General features: G+C 40.8%; 1 protein-coding gene across 1 annotated transcript in view; it reads right to left on the bottom strand.

Moving 5' to 3' along the window:
- Positions 1-10,950, bottom strand: part of BICRAL (BICRA like chromatin remodeling complex associated protein) — a 60,548-nt gene extending 49,598 nt beyond the window's left edge. Inside the window, exon 1 of the mRNA XM_067565035.1 lies at positions 7,998-10,950. Within this exon, the coding sequence (XP_067421136.1) occupies positions 7,998-8,041 (44 nt within the window). The 5' untranslated portion in view covers positions 8,042-10,950. The remainder of the gene's footprint in view (positions 1-7,997) is intronic.
- Between the last annotated feature and the right edge of the window lie 7,548 nt (positions 10,951-18,498).

The raw sequence follows: 18,498 nt of genomic DNA, 5'->3' as shown, positions 1-18,498 counted from the left end.
AAGGGTTTGAATGGGGGTCCGGTGAGGCAGCATAGCACTAAATTCAAATCCCAAGGTAGAGTAGATACATGTACTTAGGGGTAAATGTTCTTGATACACATAAGGAAACATTTGGTAATCAGATGGGCAAATATCAATGCCCCGTCAATCTTGTGGTGACAGACGGCAATAACTGCAAGATGCAAGATATACTCTGATCAAGCTAATGGAGAGTCCAGATGTCTTTAATCCCAAGATATAGTTCAATACCAAGGGTAGGGGTGCGGAAGCTGCAGTAATTTGTTTGTTCAGACACCATATGTGGAACCTTTTCCATTTGTGAAGTTAAGTATTGCACCGTGGTTGTCCTTCTACTGTTTAGTAATATGTCTTTAATCTGTTCCAAAAGGCTAATCCATTATAATGGAACCATGTAGGAGCCATGCTCTCAGGTTAGGTCTCCCCAGGTTTGGGTAATTAACCTGTCCGGCGTCCTGTGATAGAAGATCTGGCAGAGGCAGAAGAATGTGTGGTGTACATACCACCACCTGCAATATGTACATCTGTCTAAGTCACATTGGGGCTATCAGTATGACTTTGGCCTCATCAGTATGTATTTTGTGTATCACTCTCGATCACAGGGGGAAAACATGTATAACAGAGGTGCATCCCATTTGAAAAGGAAGGCACCCCGCAGGGATTGGGGCCCCAAACCTGCTCTCAAACAGAATTGTAGGCATTTGTAGTTCCAGGATGTTGCAAAGAGGTTGATGGATGGATGACCCCAGTGTCTGAATATTTTCTGTAGGACCATGGCATTTAGTTCCCACTCATGATCCTGAGACAATTCTCTGCTCAGCATATCTGCTGTAGTATTTTGACAACCTGGGAGGCATGAGGTTGAGATGTTGACACTGTGTCAGTGTGACGGGGTAGACTAGGTCCAGAGGCCCCCTGCTGGATGCCTCACAGCCCTGACTCACCCACCCCAGAAAAGAGCAGAGAAGAAGTCATCCAGGCAGCCAATTAGAGGGGCTGCTGGAGCAGCCAATCGGGCCAGAAGCATATAAAAAGGAAGCAGCAGAGGAAGAGTAGTCAGTTGCTGCCTGGAGCTCAAGTAGGGAGGACCAGGTGCCTGGCTGACTGAAAGAGCAGCAGGACCTTGGACAAGTCAATGCGGGCAGACTGAGCCCAGGGGACTGAGCCCAGAACCTAGCCAGACCAGGTGAGGGTACTGTGATAGACCCTGCTGCTCTGGCTGAATACTGAGCCCAGGCAAGAGTTGCTGAAAGGACACCAGCCGAGAGTACCGAGATGGGCCCCTGTTGAGCTGTTAAAGGCAGTGCCTACAGGAAGGAAGCCTTGGTGTTACAGCCCCATATCAGGGCTGTGAAAAAAAACTACAGACTGTATACCCTAGAAGGTGGGACAGTGCGTCACTGAAGACCCGTCGAAAGAACCATTGGCCGGGGGGGAGGGGCGCTCACAAGATGTAAGAACTGAAAGAAAAGTAGGCTCACACCTGACCAGAAAGGGGGCACTCAAGGGTGGCGGGTGCCAATGCTGTTACAGTCAGATACACTAGTTTCCTGGCTTTGGGGCCCTATAGGGAGCATGATCACGCTCCTCCATCGGTTTATACAAAACATGAAGGCAATGCTGTCTGTCATTACCATTATAGTTTCATTCCTGATCAATGGCAGGAAGTGTAAGCATACATTGCAAACTGCACAGAGGTCTAAGAGATTTATGTGTAACAGCGTCTCAGAGGAAGACCACCTGCCCTGAATTGTGTTGTGCTGTACATGGGCTCCCCAGCCTATCACTGAGGCATTGGTTGTGAGTATCAGTGAAGGTGGAATCTGGGTGAAAGGGATTCCTAGGCACACTTTATTGGGTTGCGTCCACCAGTGTAGAGTCTTTGACTTTGATCGACATTGCAAAGTGCCTGTTTAGGCTGTGGTTTGTGTGGTATGTAGATGGTACTTAGCCAGCCCTGAAAGGAGCACATATGAAGACGAGCATGTCGTACCATGAATGTTGTCGCCGCCATATGGCATAACAGTTCGAGGCAGGTTTGTGCCAATATGTGTGGACTCTCTTCCGAAGAGATGAGGTTGGCTATAGTAATGAACGTGTTTGTTGGTAATGACGCTTTGGCTTCCAGAGAGTCAAGATGGGCCCAATGAAGTCCTACTTCTGTTGGGGTTTAGAAGTGATTTTTGTATGTTTAACTAAAAACCCAGTCTCAGAAAGAGGGCAAGTATCATCTTCTAAGTGATGTCGAGGGCAAGTGGGAGCTTTTAGTAGACAATCATCCAGATAGAGAAATATTATTACTCTTTGTTTGCGAAAGTGCACCCCCGCCCCCACCAACACCACAAGAATTTTGGAGAACACCCATGGCGCGATCTAGAGATCAAAAGGCAAAACTTTGTATCAGTAATGTTCTGTTCCCAAAGTAAATCTGAGAAAGCTCCTGTAGGCAGGGTGCATTGTTACGTGGAAATATGCATCTTGGAGGTCAAGGGCTGACAACCAGTCCCCTGGATTCAGTGCTGGTATTATCATTGCTAGTGTGACCATCCTGAACTGTTGGATCCTTAGACATTTGTTGAGCTTTCAGAGATCTGGAATAGGCCTCCATCCTCTGTTCTTTTTCTGGGTTAAGAAGTAATGGTATTAAAAACCCTTCCCTCTGTGTTGTGGTGGTACCTGTTCCAGTGCACCCAAAAGTAGAAGGTGGTTCACTTCTTGCCATAGAAGGTGTTCATGAGAAGGATCCCTGAAGAGGAATGGGAAGGCAGGGTGGGTAGGAGGGAATGGAGGTAAATGGTATCGAGTAGCCTGTGTGGATTATCTCTAGGATCCATTTGTCTGTGGTGATGGATGCCCATGATGAATAGAAAGGGGTCAAACGGTATCCAAAATGGGAGGTCAATGTTGCCAACACTAATGGATGGGTGAGGTTGCTTGGGCCCTTGACCAATTCTTCAAACTTGTTGTTTAACAGAGAATGACTGAGATGCCAATGATCGAGGCAAAAGTGGTCAACGCCTTGGAGGTCTCTGTCTCTGTGTCTCATAGTGTCTTTGTTGTTGTGCGTATGAGGTGGATCTTGTTTGCTGATAGGGATAATATCTACCCTATTTTCTTTTGGTTGCAGGTGTATATATCCCCAAGGTACAAAGAGTTGCCCAAAGGTCCTTCAGAGTGTGGAGGGCTTCATCTGTCTTGGAAGCAAACAGTTTCTGGCCATCAAAAGGGAGGTCCTCCACTGTGGATTGTACTTCCCTAGGAAAGCCCGAAAGGTGGAGCCACGATGCTCAGCACATAATGATAGCAGTGGCTGTGGAGCATTCCACTGTGTCTGCCACATTTAGGGATACCTATAGGGCGGTTCTGGCCAGAAGTTGACCCTCAACTAGGATGGATTTGAATTGGTCCATCTTCTCTTTGGGGATATCATTAATAAATTCTGCAAGTTTGGAGTAGTTTACATGGTCATATTTAGCCATCAATGACGCAGAGTTGGCAATTCAAAACTGCAGAGTTGCCAATGAGTAGGCCTTGCAGCCAAAAAGGTCCAGTCATTTCCACTTGTCATTTAGGGTGAATCTTACCATGTTGGTTGACTGCGCTGACAACCAGAGTTTGGTGCGGGATGGGAGAATAAAAAGTCCATCCCTTTTGAAGGGACTTAACATCCACGTGGAAGGCGGGCCAATAAAAAGTATTATTGTTGCCGGGGTCTGCAATATATTTTTGGCTGGTTCCATGAGCGCATCATTTATTGGAAGTGGTATTTTTGAAGCTGACAAGGTTTACAGAATGTCCAGCAATTTATGTTGAGACTCTGGGACCTCCTCTAGAGGGATCTCTATCTAGGCAGTCTGCCACTGTTTTGAAGAGTTCCTGAAAATGTTTGAAGTCATCCGCGGCTGTAGGTGGTAGAGGCAATAGAGGAGGAAATATTGGCATGTGGTGTCATGTCCAGTTTCAGAAGCACCTCTTGTTCCTCAAAGCTTTCCTCAGAGGGCACTGATGATGCAGCCACAGAGGGAGGTGGGTGAGATCTAACTCTTTCCCTATAGGGACTCAGGGGCTTAGGGTATTGCCTCCTGTATGTGGCCCAGGGATCCCAATAATGTCATTGTGTGGGGAATGGCATAGGTGGAGGCATCCATGGGTGGCCATATCAGGTCTGGGTGTCAGGCCAGTGATGAAGTCTCAGCCAAACAGGTGGTCTTAGGGTTGCAATAGGTCAGACAGGAAAGGAGTGGTGTGATGAGAAAACACCCTCCTCCTTGTTATCTTCTTCCTTGCTGGAAAATGGAGAGGCCAGCAGTGAAGCAGTTTGGCCGGCTACCATATGTACTAGGCATATATCAGTGCCAAACAGTGGTGTCAATAGAACAAGTAAGTCCTTGTGCTGCAGGAAATGGGTCAGCGCTGATAGTTTGGCACCAAAGAGGTCACTGCCGACGACGCTCTTATAGTTGGGGTCGGTGCCGACACCGAAGTGCTTTGCGTTATCAAAGCAAGTGATGGAGCCATAGCCTGTGGGGAGAGTCTCGGTGCCAAGTCTTTGGGCAGCTCCATTGGTACCGCAATGGAGGAGATGGGCTTTTGTTTCCCTCTTGACTCCCAGCCTGCCTGCTTGGGGTGGGCAGATGTCATGGCGCACGCAGTGCCAGAGGATCTCAGTGCTTCGTACATACTCAGCCATGGTGCGGTTGGTAACGAGAATACAGAGTGGCTCTTTCAAACAAGCAGTTACTGCTCTTTTCTTCGTTGCTTTTTTAGAGGAATGAGCCCTCTGTGAAAAGAGTGCAGTCTCTGGAGAACGCTGCCCAAAGGGGGTCTGCTAGCTGGAATCAGATGTCAGGTGCAGACACTTTTCCATAAGAATAAGCATGAAACACAGGTCTCTGTCCTTTCTGGAGCAAGCCTTTAAGTTGCTGCAGTGAGAACACTCACCTAAACATCAGACACATTGAGAATGACCATCCAATACTGGGATCGCTTCCACGCAGGAAAGGCAGAGCTTGAAGCCTGGTGAACCAGCATGGTATGAACTATGGCGATTTAGCCCTGAGGGTGAACACAAATTATTGTAAGGGTAGGAAAACAAAAGAAGAAAAAACTTTGTTTTGTTGAGAAAAATGGGGAGGAAAAAGGAAAGTAAATCAAACTAGTAAACAAACAATTACTCTAACAAATTATTCCACAAACTAAATAAAGTTATCAGCTTTCACACTGCTGGGAGCTCCGTCTTAGGCCGAGGACGGCTGAAAAGGAACTGAGGGGTGTTGGGTCGCGTGCGCTCGATGAAGCGCTGACAACGGCATGAGATGGAGACAGTGCATGCACCACCCAGAGGGGCACCGCTGCTGAAATTCTCCCATCAATGGCGCAGAGACACACCATCACCAGAAGTGGAGTACCCACAGGAACACTCCTCAAAGAAGAGCAACACTATCTTTTCTTGGGGGAAAATACTACATCTTTTCCAAATGAAGTCAATTGCATAACTGATTAAATGCATTTTTTCCTTTGATAACTTAACACTCTTTCACTGAACAAAATAGTGATACACAATTAAAAAAAGAAGTGCAGTCGGATGAACTAGGTATTTGGAGTTAAAGTGTATTAAAAATAAATATTCATGAAATGCAAATCTGAGGGTAAAAATTCTCAATGTATGCACACACATATGTGACTTTAAATTACAGGAATTATTTTGTAGCTAGTGCTAAATACAGCAATTATACAATTATTTTCTTGACACATCCATTAATGTACACATTCAATTCAAAAAGTTACATGAACTCTGATTTAAAAGAAATTATCTTTATTTGTAAACAGTACTAATAAAACATTTTTATAAACATTGTAAGGGTCTCCCCAATAAACACCAGGGTCAATCTGAAACTTCCCCTCTTCTTTCTTGATCTTCCTAAAAGAAAAACAGAAAACAAAATAAAGACACCTTCAAGTTTCCATCTAACCTTCTGAAAGCATAAACTCACAAAACACCTTTAAAAACACCAAGAAAATCATGCAGTGTTCAGCTGTCCATACTATACACACATTTTAAACATATTGCGTGGTATACGTGATACTCAGTTAATGTTTAGGCATCTAAGCTCAGATTCTACTCACACATACCACAACTTTCTCACACTGTATTTTAAAAGAAATCTTGTTTTCAGTGAAGATTACAGAAAATTAAAAAGATAAAGGCGAAAAGCTTCTCTGCCTCATTCATACATGGACTCGTTGGGTTTATGGGGTTTTACTGATACATAACCAAGACCTTTACTATCAATACTGCTTACCAGATTTTATGATCATAAGAAATTTAAATCTTGATATTTTATCATCATCCTAGCTAACCATCCTTTCTTATAAAACTTTTGTTATTTCTAAAAATAAATCCATAAAGATTAGAAGACACTCACCAAACTGAAAGATCTAATGGAGACAAACTTCAGTTTTCTGTCCTGCTAGATGTTCTGGATGATAGTTGATACAAGCAGTAAAAAGGGACTATACAACAAATAATGCTTTACATCTCAACACTCTCCTACTTGTAGAACCTTATCTTCTGAGTCTGTGGACTGGGACTGGAGTTCTTGTAACTTGGCTTATTATTGAGCTCTTTTCACTTTTGTTTCCATTTGGACAATTTCTTATGCTGATGTTCCAGGCAGGATGTAAGTATGTTCCCTTTGGTGGCTGAAGTCAGCAGTCTCATATTATAATATTGTACATGACATAATTGTTAGGCAACACTACCAACACTTTGTTATTTTGGTAGGTTATTCACATAGTATTCTCCAAATTATAGTGATTATTGGGCCTGAAACTTCACTCCTTTTGCATTCAAGACTCTCACTGGTTTCAATAGAAGTATTGGGTGCATAAGCAATGTAAGATAAAGCCCACTGTTCTCTATACTTGACATATGTGGGTTGATTTGTCTTCTTGATTTCAGCTACACCTAGAACCATACAGGAAAACTTTCCTATTTCAGTAACTAGCATATCACTTGAAAAAAAAAAAATTAAAGAGTCTGAAAAAAGTACTCGATATTGGATATTCAAGATATTCTATACATTTTGGCCACATTATGATAAATGTCTGCTCTTGAAGAATTATACTGATATTTTGGTCAATCAAGGGAAAAGGAATTCACCATACCTACAGTGAGCATATTTCATTTCCAGATAAAGCTTTTTTTGGGTGCTACTCTACCTAAATATTGATTTATGAATCTCATATAGAATACATACCCAATTTGCATGTAAAAGTGGTATAGAATGGTATAGAAATAATGCAAAGTAGGAGGACTGTGGTTTTGTTTGTTTGATTTGCGGGGTTGGTTGTTTTGTTGGTTTTTTACACAAATAGGAATTTAAAATAAAAATGCCTTTGAAAACACAAAACTTGATAACCTTTAAAATTCTTGATTGCTTTTAATTCTTTATAATACCAGGTAACCATTCAATTCTTATAAAATTGGTACACAAATGCATTTTTTCTTCTGTAAAAATAATTTAGCTAGTTTGTATTTTGAAACCGTTCATATATTTTAACTATTATTTCATTCAGAAAGTTAGTGCTTGTGAAGGTGTTATACTGACAGCCCTGAAGGTTGAAGTCCTTTATCTAGCCAAAAAAGAGGTATTTCTTTTGCATCAATAATGCAAGCTACCCTACACTACTTGCCAATGTACCTCAGCACTGACCTGAGAGGACCATCATTGTACAAAAGGGGAATTCAGTGTCATGCCAACAAGTGGACTATCAAACAGAGTCCAATAGTCAGCTTTGTGGTGTGGATTCCTAAACTAGATTGTGACTATCTGTTCATTTCACTTACAGGCCTTCAAACTATCACATGACACCAACTTTCAAAGACTACTGGAAATTAATCATCTTCTGTATGGATCATTTTTGTACAATGATTTATGCATAGATTTTTCTTTAAGAATTTCTTAAGGGGAACTTACCCAATAAGATCAAGGAGACAGGACTCATCGTCGTCATCATCCATGACAACTAAAGCAAAAAGGAAAGGACTGATGATATTTCATCAAAATCACAGAAAAGATTTCCTTCAACATTAAAACAATTTCAAAGCACATCAATTTATTTTCAATAAACGATCTGTGGGAACTGTGTGGTATTTATTCTGGGCCATATTCTTAGATGAACCTGTGCAACTGCCTCTGAAGTTAATATAAGTCGTGAAGTTAATGTGAGTCTGCACTCTTATCTGACCACAGAATTTAGCCCCAGGAATCTATCTGTGTAAACTTAATGCAGTATTTTACCCTGTAATTCTGTAGTTATTTTTAAAATGGAGGCAGGCAATGACCTGACCAACTGACCAATCGGACCACTCTGTAGACGAAAAATGGATTAAACAAAAAGTGAATGCTAATTATAAACTCAAATTTCTCTCACAGTAAAATGCTTTTCTGGGAATTTTTGGTTATAGTGACAGCTTGCCCATCAGGAAACAAATGCATGCTGCAGAACCTGGAACGGTGGGGACTGCTAAGCATGGTGTTTTGTTACTCACAATCCAATGAGGTGAAGTAAATTGAAGGAAGTAGGAACCACAGCCCAGTTGGCCTAAGTCATGAAGCACCGAGCAGCTGGCTCAGAAGGATGCTGTTTTCTCAGAACACACATCTGTGTCAGTGGCTGGTCCTCACAAATATCCCCACTCTTAGTTTCTTCTAAGTGACACTCATAAGCATACTTGAGTGAGCTCCTGGTTAGTAACTGAAAATCCTAAAAAAGGTCTGCTACACACATCATTTGCATTAACTGGGTTGTATTTAATCATCTGTGCACTAGTTACATCCTCTCTCTACCCCCCAAACCATCATGGCCACCTTCTCTCCTATTAACTGCTTGTTCAGTTTGGTACTGATGTTCTTATGCATTTATCGTGTTGATCACTTTCTCTTCTGCTTGTTCTCTTCTTTAGGCTTCTGAGATTGTACGATTCTGGTTCTCTTACCACAATAACCATCATCATCTCATTTGAATGCTCTATCTTCCTTCACCTTTTTCCACTCGGTTGACACCCCTCAAAGTTATATCCTTAAACCACCTCTTTTGACTACATTTACTCTCTCTTTAGGTGACCTCATCTGCTCTCACTATTTAAGACACAAATGCTATGTTGGCATTTTCCAAATCTACCTTCATAACTCTGACCTCCATTCAGTCTCCCATCCCCAAATGCCTTTACATTATCTCCTCAGGGGTTTCCTGTAACCACCTCAAATTTAACATGTCCAAAATGAAATTTGCACTTTTCTTAGTTATCTCTCAACTTCCTCTGTTCTCTACCTTGCTGACAACTCCACTATAATCCCTAGCACCCAGACTTGCATATAAGGTGTAAAATGGGTTTGCAAAATGGGTTTGGGTTGGGATATGCAGGATGCATGCAGCCCTTCTACACTGCAGAGCCTCACTCAGTAAGGATTCTCTCTGCTTTAGTTTGCAAGGGCAGGTGAGGCAGGGCACAAGGATCAATCACTATGTGAATCCTCCAAAGGGCTATTTCAACTACTGGAATAAAGTAGCATCCATGGAGTGACTGCACCCTAGGAAAGAGAATTCTTTCTCCAATGCACTAGTCCATCTGCTCAATGCCAAATCTAGCTATTCAGTATGGGTGCTGAGCTGAGTATTTAACCCACAATGACTTACAGCATAAACACTATTTTATTATGTGAGTACATTCTGTAAATATGTACTATTGAAAATAAATAAATGGTTGGCCCATAGCTTTCTTTAACTGCATTCCTAGTATTGTTTATTGTATGTTGTTCTTTCCTTTGTTCTAATAGCAAATTGTGAGTCCATGCATGCAGTACTGCTTCAGTGGCAGGATTTTCTAAGGGATTGTCTACACATAACCTGCTACAGCGGCGTAGCTGCCTGCTGCTATAAACACTTCACTGTAGCCACTCATTACAGTGACGGGAAGGGTTCCCATATCGCTGTAGTTAATCCATCTCCTCTAGAGATGGTAGCTGGGTTGCCAGTAAACTTCTTCCATCAACCTAGCACTGTCTACTCTGAGGTAGTTCAGCATAGTTTCATACTCCTGAGACATATCACAATGCTGACTGAAGTTTTCAGTGTACACCAGCCCTCAGCTGCACAAGCCTCACTGAAAGTCAATAAGATTTGTGCTGCATTACATAGTGCTTTTGAAAATCCCACCCCAAAAGACACAATGGCAGTATACCTTCTTTTGTAAAAAAGTTCCATGGCTACTTCACTTGATACTACAGTACAACCAGTTGCTGACAAACAACTTAACTTGAGAAGCAGCAAAAACAAAGATAGAAATATTTCAGCAAAAGGACCACAAAATCTATTGTGACAAAATAATAAAGATTATACAATTTAAGAAAAAAGAAATAAAAGTCGAAGTAACCATGCAGAAGTTTTGCTCAGCTTCAGTATTTCCATGTGTATAAAACCAATAAAAACAAATAAGCTGAATTTGACAGTGAAAGCTCAATCACTAGTCAAAATCTGCAAATTATATTTTAAAAGGAAAAGGTAGGACGGAATGAAAATGTATTATAGTTAAAAATTTTAGTAATTCATATTCTTCTTTACAATCTTTATACTTTATAAAGTATTTACACTAAAGACTTTTTTGATTAATTCAAAATGAAAAACATCTACCAATATATTTTTCTTCACTCTGCACATCTCAAGTTCTATTACAATCTACCCAACATACTGTAAACAATACAAAATAAAGATAAATATACTGTGCATTTTAGCAAGCAGCAAGGATCAAGGGCAGTCATGATTAGTGAGGCTCCAACAAAAGCAAGCTTACAACATGACAGAGTAAGGAATTAGGCTATGAGTTGCTACATCCTACAATCTCACTGCCAGTGGAGTACACTTAAGAACAAGCCCCAATATACAATTTTGCACCGGGAAAGGGTATGGAACCAGCCACGGAGTTGTCTATGTGAAACCTATTCCCTTAAAACCGTATTTCTCAACCTTTTAAGTAGCAAGTACCCCCTAACTTCTCCAAATTTTAATAAGTACCCCAACACTCAATTTTCCACTCTGAAAAATACAATCTTTTTCCCCTTTACCGCTGAACGACTGTATTTCTCATAAAGCAGGAGAGTTCTGCAATGCTGTGCGGCTGTGACAGTTCACAAAACCCCCTGCTGTTTCTTCTCCCCTTCCTCCTCCCCTTCCTCCATATAGGAGCAAAGGTCAACACCAGCCAATCACTATGGCCTGACGGCAGGGACACGTGGTGTTCTCCTCACGCAGGCGGGAACTTGTGAGGTATTGGCAGGCAGTAGCGGCCCACCAGAATGGATAGCAGCGCTCCCCATGGCTGTCCCTAGGGGGTGCGGGCTTGGAGCAAATCACACTGTGTGGGCCCCTCTTAAAATTTTTATACTGGTAAAATCTGGAGCTGTCATAGTTGTAAATTTCACTGCTCAACTACAGCAATGAAATTGACAAGTAAGCCTGTGAGTAGAGCCCGGCTCCAGGACTGGGCAAGCCGCTGGGCTCACCGCCTGGCTTTCTTGGCACCGGGCTTTGAACTGGGGAGGAGAGCTGCACCTGGGCAAGTTGCAGGCAGCTGCCGCCTGGCTTCCAGCCCGGGAGGTGGACGACTGTCACCTGCTCCGAGCTGGGGCGGAGGAGGCTTCTGCACAGGCTGAGATCCAGGGATGTGGGCAGGCAGCAGGCATCTGCTTTCCATCTTCAAGCCAGCGCGCAGGAGGCTGTCTCTCTGCTCAGAGCTGGGGCCTGGGTGGCAGCCACCTGGCTGTGAGCCCAGCTGCTGACAGGCTCCCACCTGGGAGCTGGGACCGGGCAGGACACAGGCAGCTGCCGCCTGGATTCCCCAGAAGTCGTCAGCTGCTGCCCACCTCCCTTCACTGGGTTTTTCATCGCGTACCCCCTGCATGTGTCTTGCATACCCCTGGTTGAGAAACTATGCCTTAAAACACAGGAGCCTAAGCATGTACCCTGTCAGGAACTAAAACTTTTTAAATGAAAAAACTCTCAACCATACATATAATGGCTTCGAAATATGAGCACAGAGACTACCCCTCAGGCGCTTCAAAATATGAATAGCAGAGGCACATTTTCTAGCATTATTTATTGGGTAGGAGGCATACTACAATATTCATGTTCATACATTTTCTAACTCTGAAATGGCTTTTGTGCCGAAACAGTCATTAGTCTTCAGTAAGTTACTTCTTCTGTTACTAAGATGGCACAGATTCTGCAAATGTAGGTTTTGGTAAGAAGAAGACTAGATATTAACACATTGTTTTTGCAGTGTATTTGTATGTTCATTCAGGGGTTTGTTACACCTTCATCTAGGTTTCAGACAGAATTTGGCCCATAATCTCAGAACATCACATAACCAGAAAAAAAGAGCATCACAAAATACTAATAACCTGCAAGACATTCCACACAGAACAGGTCTTACAGATTAAATGTGTCAATACAAGATACCTGATTTAGGACCAACTTTATTCTTTTTCCATACTTCTAAGGAAATTTCCATTAACACCAGCAGAAATTCTGTGCATATATGGAAAGGAGAATAGATTCCATTGTTTCCTTCTGACCCAGTGGTTCTCAACCCACAGCCCGCAAGCTGCTTGCAGCCCAGTCAGCACACAGTTGTGGCCCATGTGACATCCTCAGGACCATACAGGTAGTATATATGACAATGATTCTCAACCTATTTACCATTATGGGCCACATATGCAGCTCTCTATGTGTTACATGGGCCACATCCACACAATATATATACTACCTGTATGGCCCTGAGGATGTCACATGGGCTGCATCTATGTGCTGATTGGGCTGCTGATTGGAACCACTGATATATATTGTGTGGATGCAATCCACATAACACATAAGAGAGCTACATATGTGGCCCACCATGGTAAACAGGTTCCACTGTTCTAACCCTGCCAGTGATCTGATTAAATAGACATGGGCAAAAAATTAGTATCAGTAGTCTTTACACAATCAATGCAACAGTGCCTCACAGTAGCCAAAAATATGCAGATCATATTTCTGGGCATCTCTTGGTATAACCAAAATTGTTATATTCTGCTGAGGGTATCATCCATCTATATTCTAAGGGCCATATGCTCTTGTGACTTGACACAGTTCAAATAATAGAAACTGCAGCAACTTCCTACCATGATAGCCTCAAGTGACTGCCACAACTTCCTACTTGATACGATGCCATACTGAACTGCAAGAGAAAAAATGATACTGCACAAAGAATCTGCAAATAGCATATAGAGGATGTGGTTTGTGGAAAAGTGGTTCAAGTTTAGAACTAGGTATGAAACTTAGAGGCTCATTGGCCATTTAGGGTAAGTTTTGCTCAGTTCACTGGTGTAAAGCTGGATATTGACCTCAATTAAATTATTCCAGATTTACATCAGGATAACTGACAGAAGAATTTTACTCATAAAGACCTAAATACCATGGCGATTGATGCTCTATAAATACTATAGGGTAACCAGATTAAAGATACTAAGACAAATTCAAACTGATGCAAGCAAGTACAAGTCCTTAGGCTTGCCTGTTTACAAAAGGGAGTAAATTCAAAAGGTGATGTGTAAGATAATGCAAGTTGGGCTCCCTTACACGTATTTACTTCCATTTACCAATATGTGATCATACATATGACTAAGTGTGTATAATGTACACAACGAGGAGCTAGAAAAAGTTTTAAAGAAGGTACAACTTTCAATAGGGTTTCTTATTTAAACATACAATCCCTTCTGCTTGCTGCTTTGTTTTTTTGCCACACTCCTCCCTTCAACACTCTCTGACAGAATTTGGCCCATCATCTCTAAACATCACATAAGCAAAAGAAAATGAGGCCCAATTCAAAGCAAGTTTCCAACATAATAGTGATTGGGCTGTGAGTTGCTACCTTCTACGATCTCACGGCCAAAGGAGTGTAAACTGATTATATAAATAGTAAGAGTGTGTGAAAATAAATAAGTCTACGGGAATTCAAATGGAGGTGCTGAATCTGGAAGATGTGAATTATATGAACCTCCACCCCTCCAGACTTTGACTCTCTTCTGACTGTCCCAAGGACTGCATTTGGCTTCAAATTGTGTTTGACAAGCACCAAATGCATTCTACCATTCTCACCTGTTTCTTAAAACGCCAACAAATATTGAAAAATCTATTATCCTCCCAAACTATTAAAAATAAATACATACTTAGAATCTGCAGACTGTTTTCCATTAGAAACTAATAATTTTAAACTATATTATATATTGGACATTAACTGCTTGATAATTCTTTTTATTACTTTAATTTTATTAAACATTTCTTAAAGATCCAAGCCTTACACTCCTGGGAAACTGTCAGAGGAAAGAGGGAGACAGCAGAAGAAAAAGAGCACAGAAAATCTGACATATTTCACAGTTTCATAAGACAGGTATTTCCATTTAAACAACTTATACTACAAACTAATCAATTTAGGTATAGATATCACAGTATGACACAAAAACACTGTGGATGTAGTTAACCTCAATAAACACCTACACTAGAAAGACGCTGGATGGGCTACCTGTGTTCTGTCATGTTCAACACATAAATGAAAGCTAAGTAGTGCCTTTACTTTTGTTTTCTTTAGTATTTATCCAGCACTGGCAGAAGATGAACAGTATGAGCTAACAGACCTTTTCTATCATCTCTCAACTTGTTCAGCGACTGATCATTCTTCAATAAATTATGTTTCAGACCAAAATGTAGCATACAGGTTCATAACCTGAAAGCAAACTTTTTTTCCTTTAAAAATATTCATTGATCCCACAAAAGTGGGTTGACCTCTTTATTAAAATAGAAATGATGATTTTTTTATATGCTCTACTATGCTCTATGTATCTGGTGAAAACTTTTAAAGCAGAAATTACCTTCTCATCAATGCACACCCAAAGCACCAACAGGAATTATAATACAAGCACTGAATGTAGAATAAAGTCCAAGCAATTGACAAGATGCATCATAGCCTTTTTGGGAGCCATTGCAATGTAGCATGTCAAACATCTTAGAGTTATTATCTCCACACAATTGTCTGACACAATGAAATCTGTCAAAAATCAATTTATCATCATGCCAAATATGGCCCTGTTCTAAGCAGGTGCAACAGAACTAACTCACCAGAGTGGTGTCTACTTATAACAGGACTAAATTTCAGCCATCTTTATTATCATCAGTGCCAAACAATGACACACAATGTAACTTTGTCTTATTAGTATGCTTGGCAGAATCTGATTTTTTAAAATAATTTCAACAGATAATATTGTTTATTTTTAGCATTTTTTCTATTTTTATCTATTTAAATTTTCACAGTTGTGCAAAATTGAGGCTTATAAGCATTTTTTTTCAATTTTGTCCATTTAAATTTTCACAGTTGCAGGAAATTATGGGGGGAGTCAGACAATGGGCAGTCAGACAATAATTATTTAATGACAGTGGACACAGTCAAAAAGTTGAGGCCTTATAACAGTTAAAACACAAATTGACAGCATCCCATGTCAAAGTATACAACGTAAACAGCCTTATATCAAACTCTAATTAAAGTTCTCAAGCAGCATTTTTCTTGCTTTGCCTATCTGTAAATATCAATTATCATCAACGGAAATATTTTGGTTTATTTGTGTGTGTACAGTGAATTCAACATTTACTAACATTTACCAATAAAAATCTAATCCTTCCAAGCCTACTTATTAGTAAATACTCTAGGAACCCACCACTTCACTCCATATTACTGAATGTTACTGGCACTGTTATCACTCTCATCAACAGAAGCTGGTCAAATGAAAAATATTGCCTCACTCATCTTGTCTCACTGGCACTTTGGCAGGTGAGTATATGAACTTTCTTGATTTCTTAGCTCACTCTTGTGCACTATGGAGCAGTCTTGGTCCTGGCCTTGCTTTTTGTGGGACAGAAACAGACTCCTTACATGCCCTTGCACACCAACATAGTACAGAGCAGGACCAATCCCACAGAACATTCAAGATATAGTAACATCTAGGCACAAAATAACAAACTACAGAAACAGAGCAAAGGACAGCGGTCAAAACAAAGGTCCTGAAATGAGGGCAGTTTAATTATTAATTTAAGTAAGTCACACTCATTTAATGTAGTTTTCACTAAGTTAAGGTTTCAGGCTCATTAATGAGACACCATATGTGCTGACATATTTAAGCACAGCCATAGTGACCCAAGGAGAAAATGGTAACAATCAGAACATCCCAATGGGAGATTTGTATATGAACCTTTTAACTATTGTAGCTAGTCAAAGAATGACACAGATAGATAGATAGATATTGGCTTGCTGACACAGCACTGATCATTTAATTTTGATATTGCCCTATTTCCTTACGAATACACTAGTATTACCACACTATCTTAATATCATAATGTCTTCTTTGCAGCCAAGAGTCACAGTAAGTTAGGTTCAATATAGCACTGAGATATCTTCCTTTAGCATATAAAGCAGTAGTTTTGGATCCACCTTCAGTGTTTCTGAACTCCAACACTGGCTTCATTCAGCTTCTTACTGATAATCTTAACATTGCATCAGTCCACTTGTATACAGGTTATTTTCATTTGAATGCAATGCATACTCAAACACTAAAATGGTCTCACTGTGATTTTATATGGAGACAATATAATCAAATCCCATTACAGTTGCAATGTAATCAAAGTATCATCATAATCTCCTGGAAGACCAAACTTTCAAGGACTTTGTCAATTTCTTCCCCCTTCAGTGAACATGGAGTTAATACCATTTAAAATTCTGAAGTCACCAATCCACTTAATGAAAGAATAGATTTTGGCTTTGCCACAAATCCTGAGCATATTGTTGCATTACCCCTGGGGCAGATCAGAAGGCAAAGGGAAAACCGGAGTCACTACATAATATGCCTCCTGATTTCCCCCTCACATTAGCAGGTAGGTATCCTTAGCCTGGTATGGCACAGACTAGATCCCCTAGCAGGAGAACCAGTATGTTGTGGGATTGGAGCCAAGAGGTTCAGTCCATTCACCATCCCTTCCTGCCCACTTTCGCCACATGCACAAGGGAGGGGAGTGCTGCAGCTCTGTGTAAGCTGCGCTCCTCCCCATGCAGCTACCCCTGGCATGGGAGCCCAGAAGGGAAAAATGGGGGCACCTTAAATCCTCTTATTCCCTGCACAGCTCAAGACATGATATGGCCAAAATGATTATAGTTTTAATTAACATAACCGTTTCTACATATTTTTTCTTTTGAAGCACAATTCCCTGAAAAATGATTAAAGGAATCACAGGGTTCCATGTTTAATGTCTCTCACTGACTATATCAAATTTGCTCAGATTAAAAGTAAGACTATGGCTTTTTTAACTGTCGGCCTTGAAAAACAAACCTGAAATCAGAAAGCTAGGCTGTATTTTTTTCAGCCTGTACATCACAAATAATTAAGATTTTGAGAGCCAAATTCTGTCCTCAGTTATACTTATGCAATATCAATTTCTTCAAATTCTGCAGGTTAGTCTCCAACTGGACTGGAAAAATGTAAGTGAAAGCAGAATTCAGTTCTGCAACTGGAACATTAGTAACCTTTTTTTTTAAACATACAAGCTGGAATAGACTCTAGCTCTCATAACTGTGTTGTCAGGGCAGATATAACATTAGAAAATTTCTGTGTTAGGACAGAAGCATGCCACAGAGATTGGCTGCTTCCCAGCTTTGCTCCAGGATGCCACTTCCAATCCAAAGATCCCCAAACATGTGGTAACAAATATCAACGGATGTGCTTCCACGCTCTACAACCTTCTCCTCGATCCTTTACCCCAGCTTGATTTCCACTAAGTTTTCTTCCTCTCCGCTAGTGTAAGCAGAGAAAAACAAGCAGCTCCTTGTTATGTGAGATCTCCTTCTAAGAAAAGCTGCTTTCAGATTTGAAAGTCTAATTAAAAAAAATCTCACTAAACATGGTGTTAAATATTGCTTTTCAAACAGAATCAAAGATTTTATCACCTCCAATTTCTTTATCCACTGCACTAAAGTTATTGCTTGTACTCTTACCAAAGGAGAAAGATATATAGAAAATGAGAGAAGTTTTGTCACAAGTTAAGGCAGGCCCTAATCCTGTAAAAACTTCATTTGCTTAAAGTCCCATTGACTTCAATAAGTATTCACAGGATCAGGACCCAATTTGATACATCTCGTTGTATAGGATACCTTCCTCCAAAACGGTCCCTGAACATTATTTGTATTTCAATGACAATGCTGGTTCACTTTATACTAGGCATGAAGGCAAGGCTACAATTTATATTTAAACATTTTAAATTCCCTGTTCCCTCCAAATTATAAATTATTTCCTTGAATTCCAATGACCTGTTACATATAAAAATCAGTTTTGTAGCACACACTAC

The sequence above is a fragment of the Emydura macquarii genome, unplaced genomic scaffold, assembly GCF_026122565.2.
Source record: "Emydura macquarii macquarii isolate MOO-44397 ecotype Brisbane River unplaced genomic scaffold, CSIRO-AGI_Emac_v2 contig_2676, whole genome shotgun sequence".
NCBI lineage: Eukaryota > Metazoa > Chordata > Testudines > Chelidae > Emydura > Emydura macquarii.
Note: the sequence above shows the minus strand (reverse complement) of the source record. Positions and strands in the feature narration are given on the sequence as shown.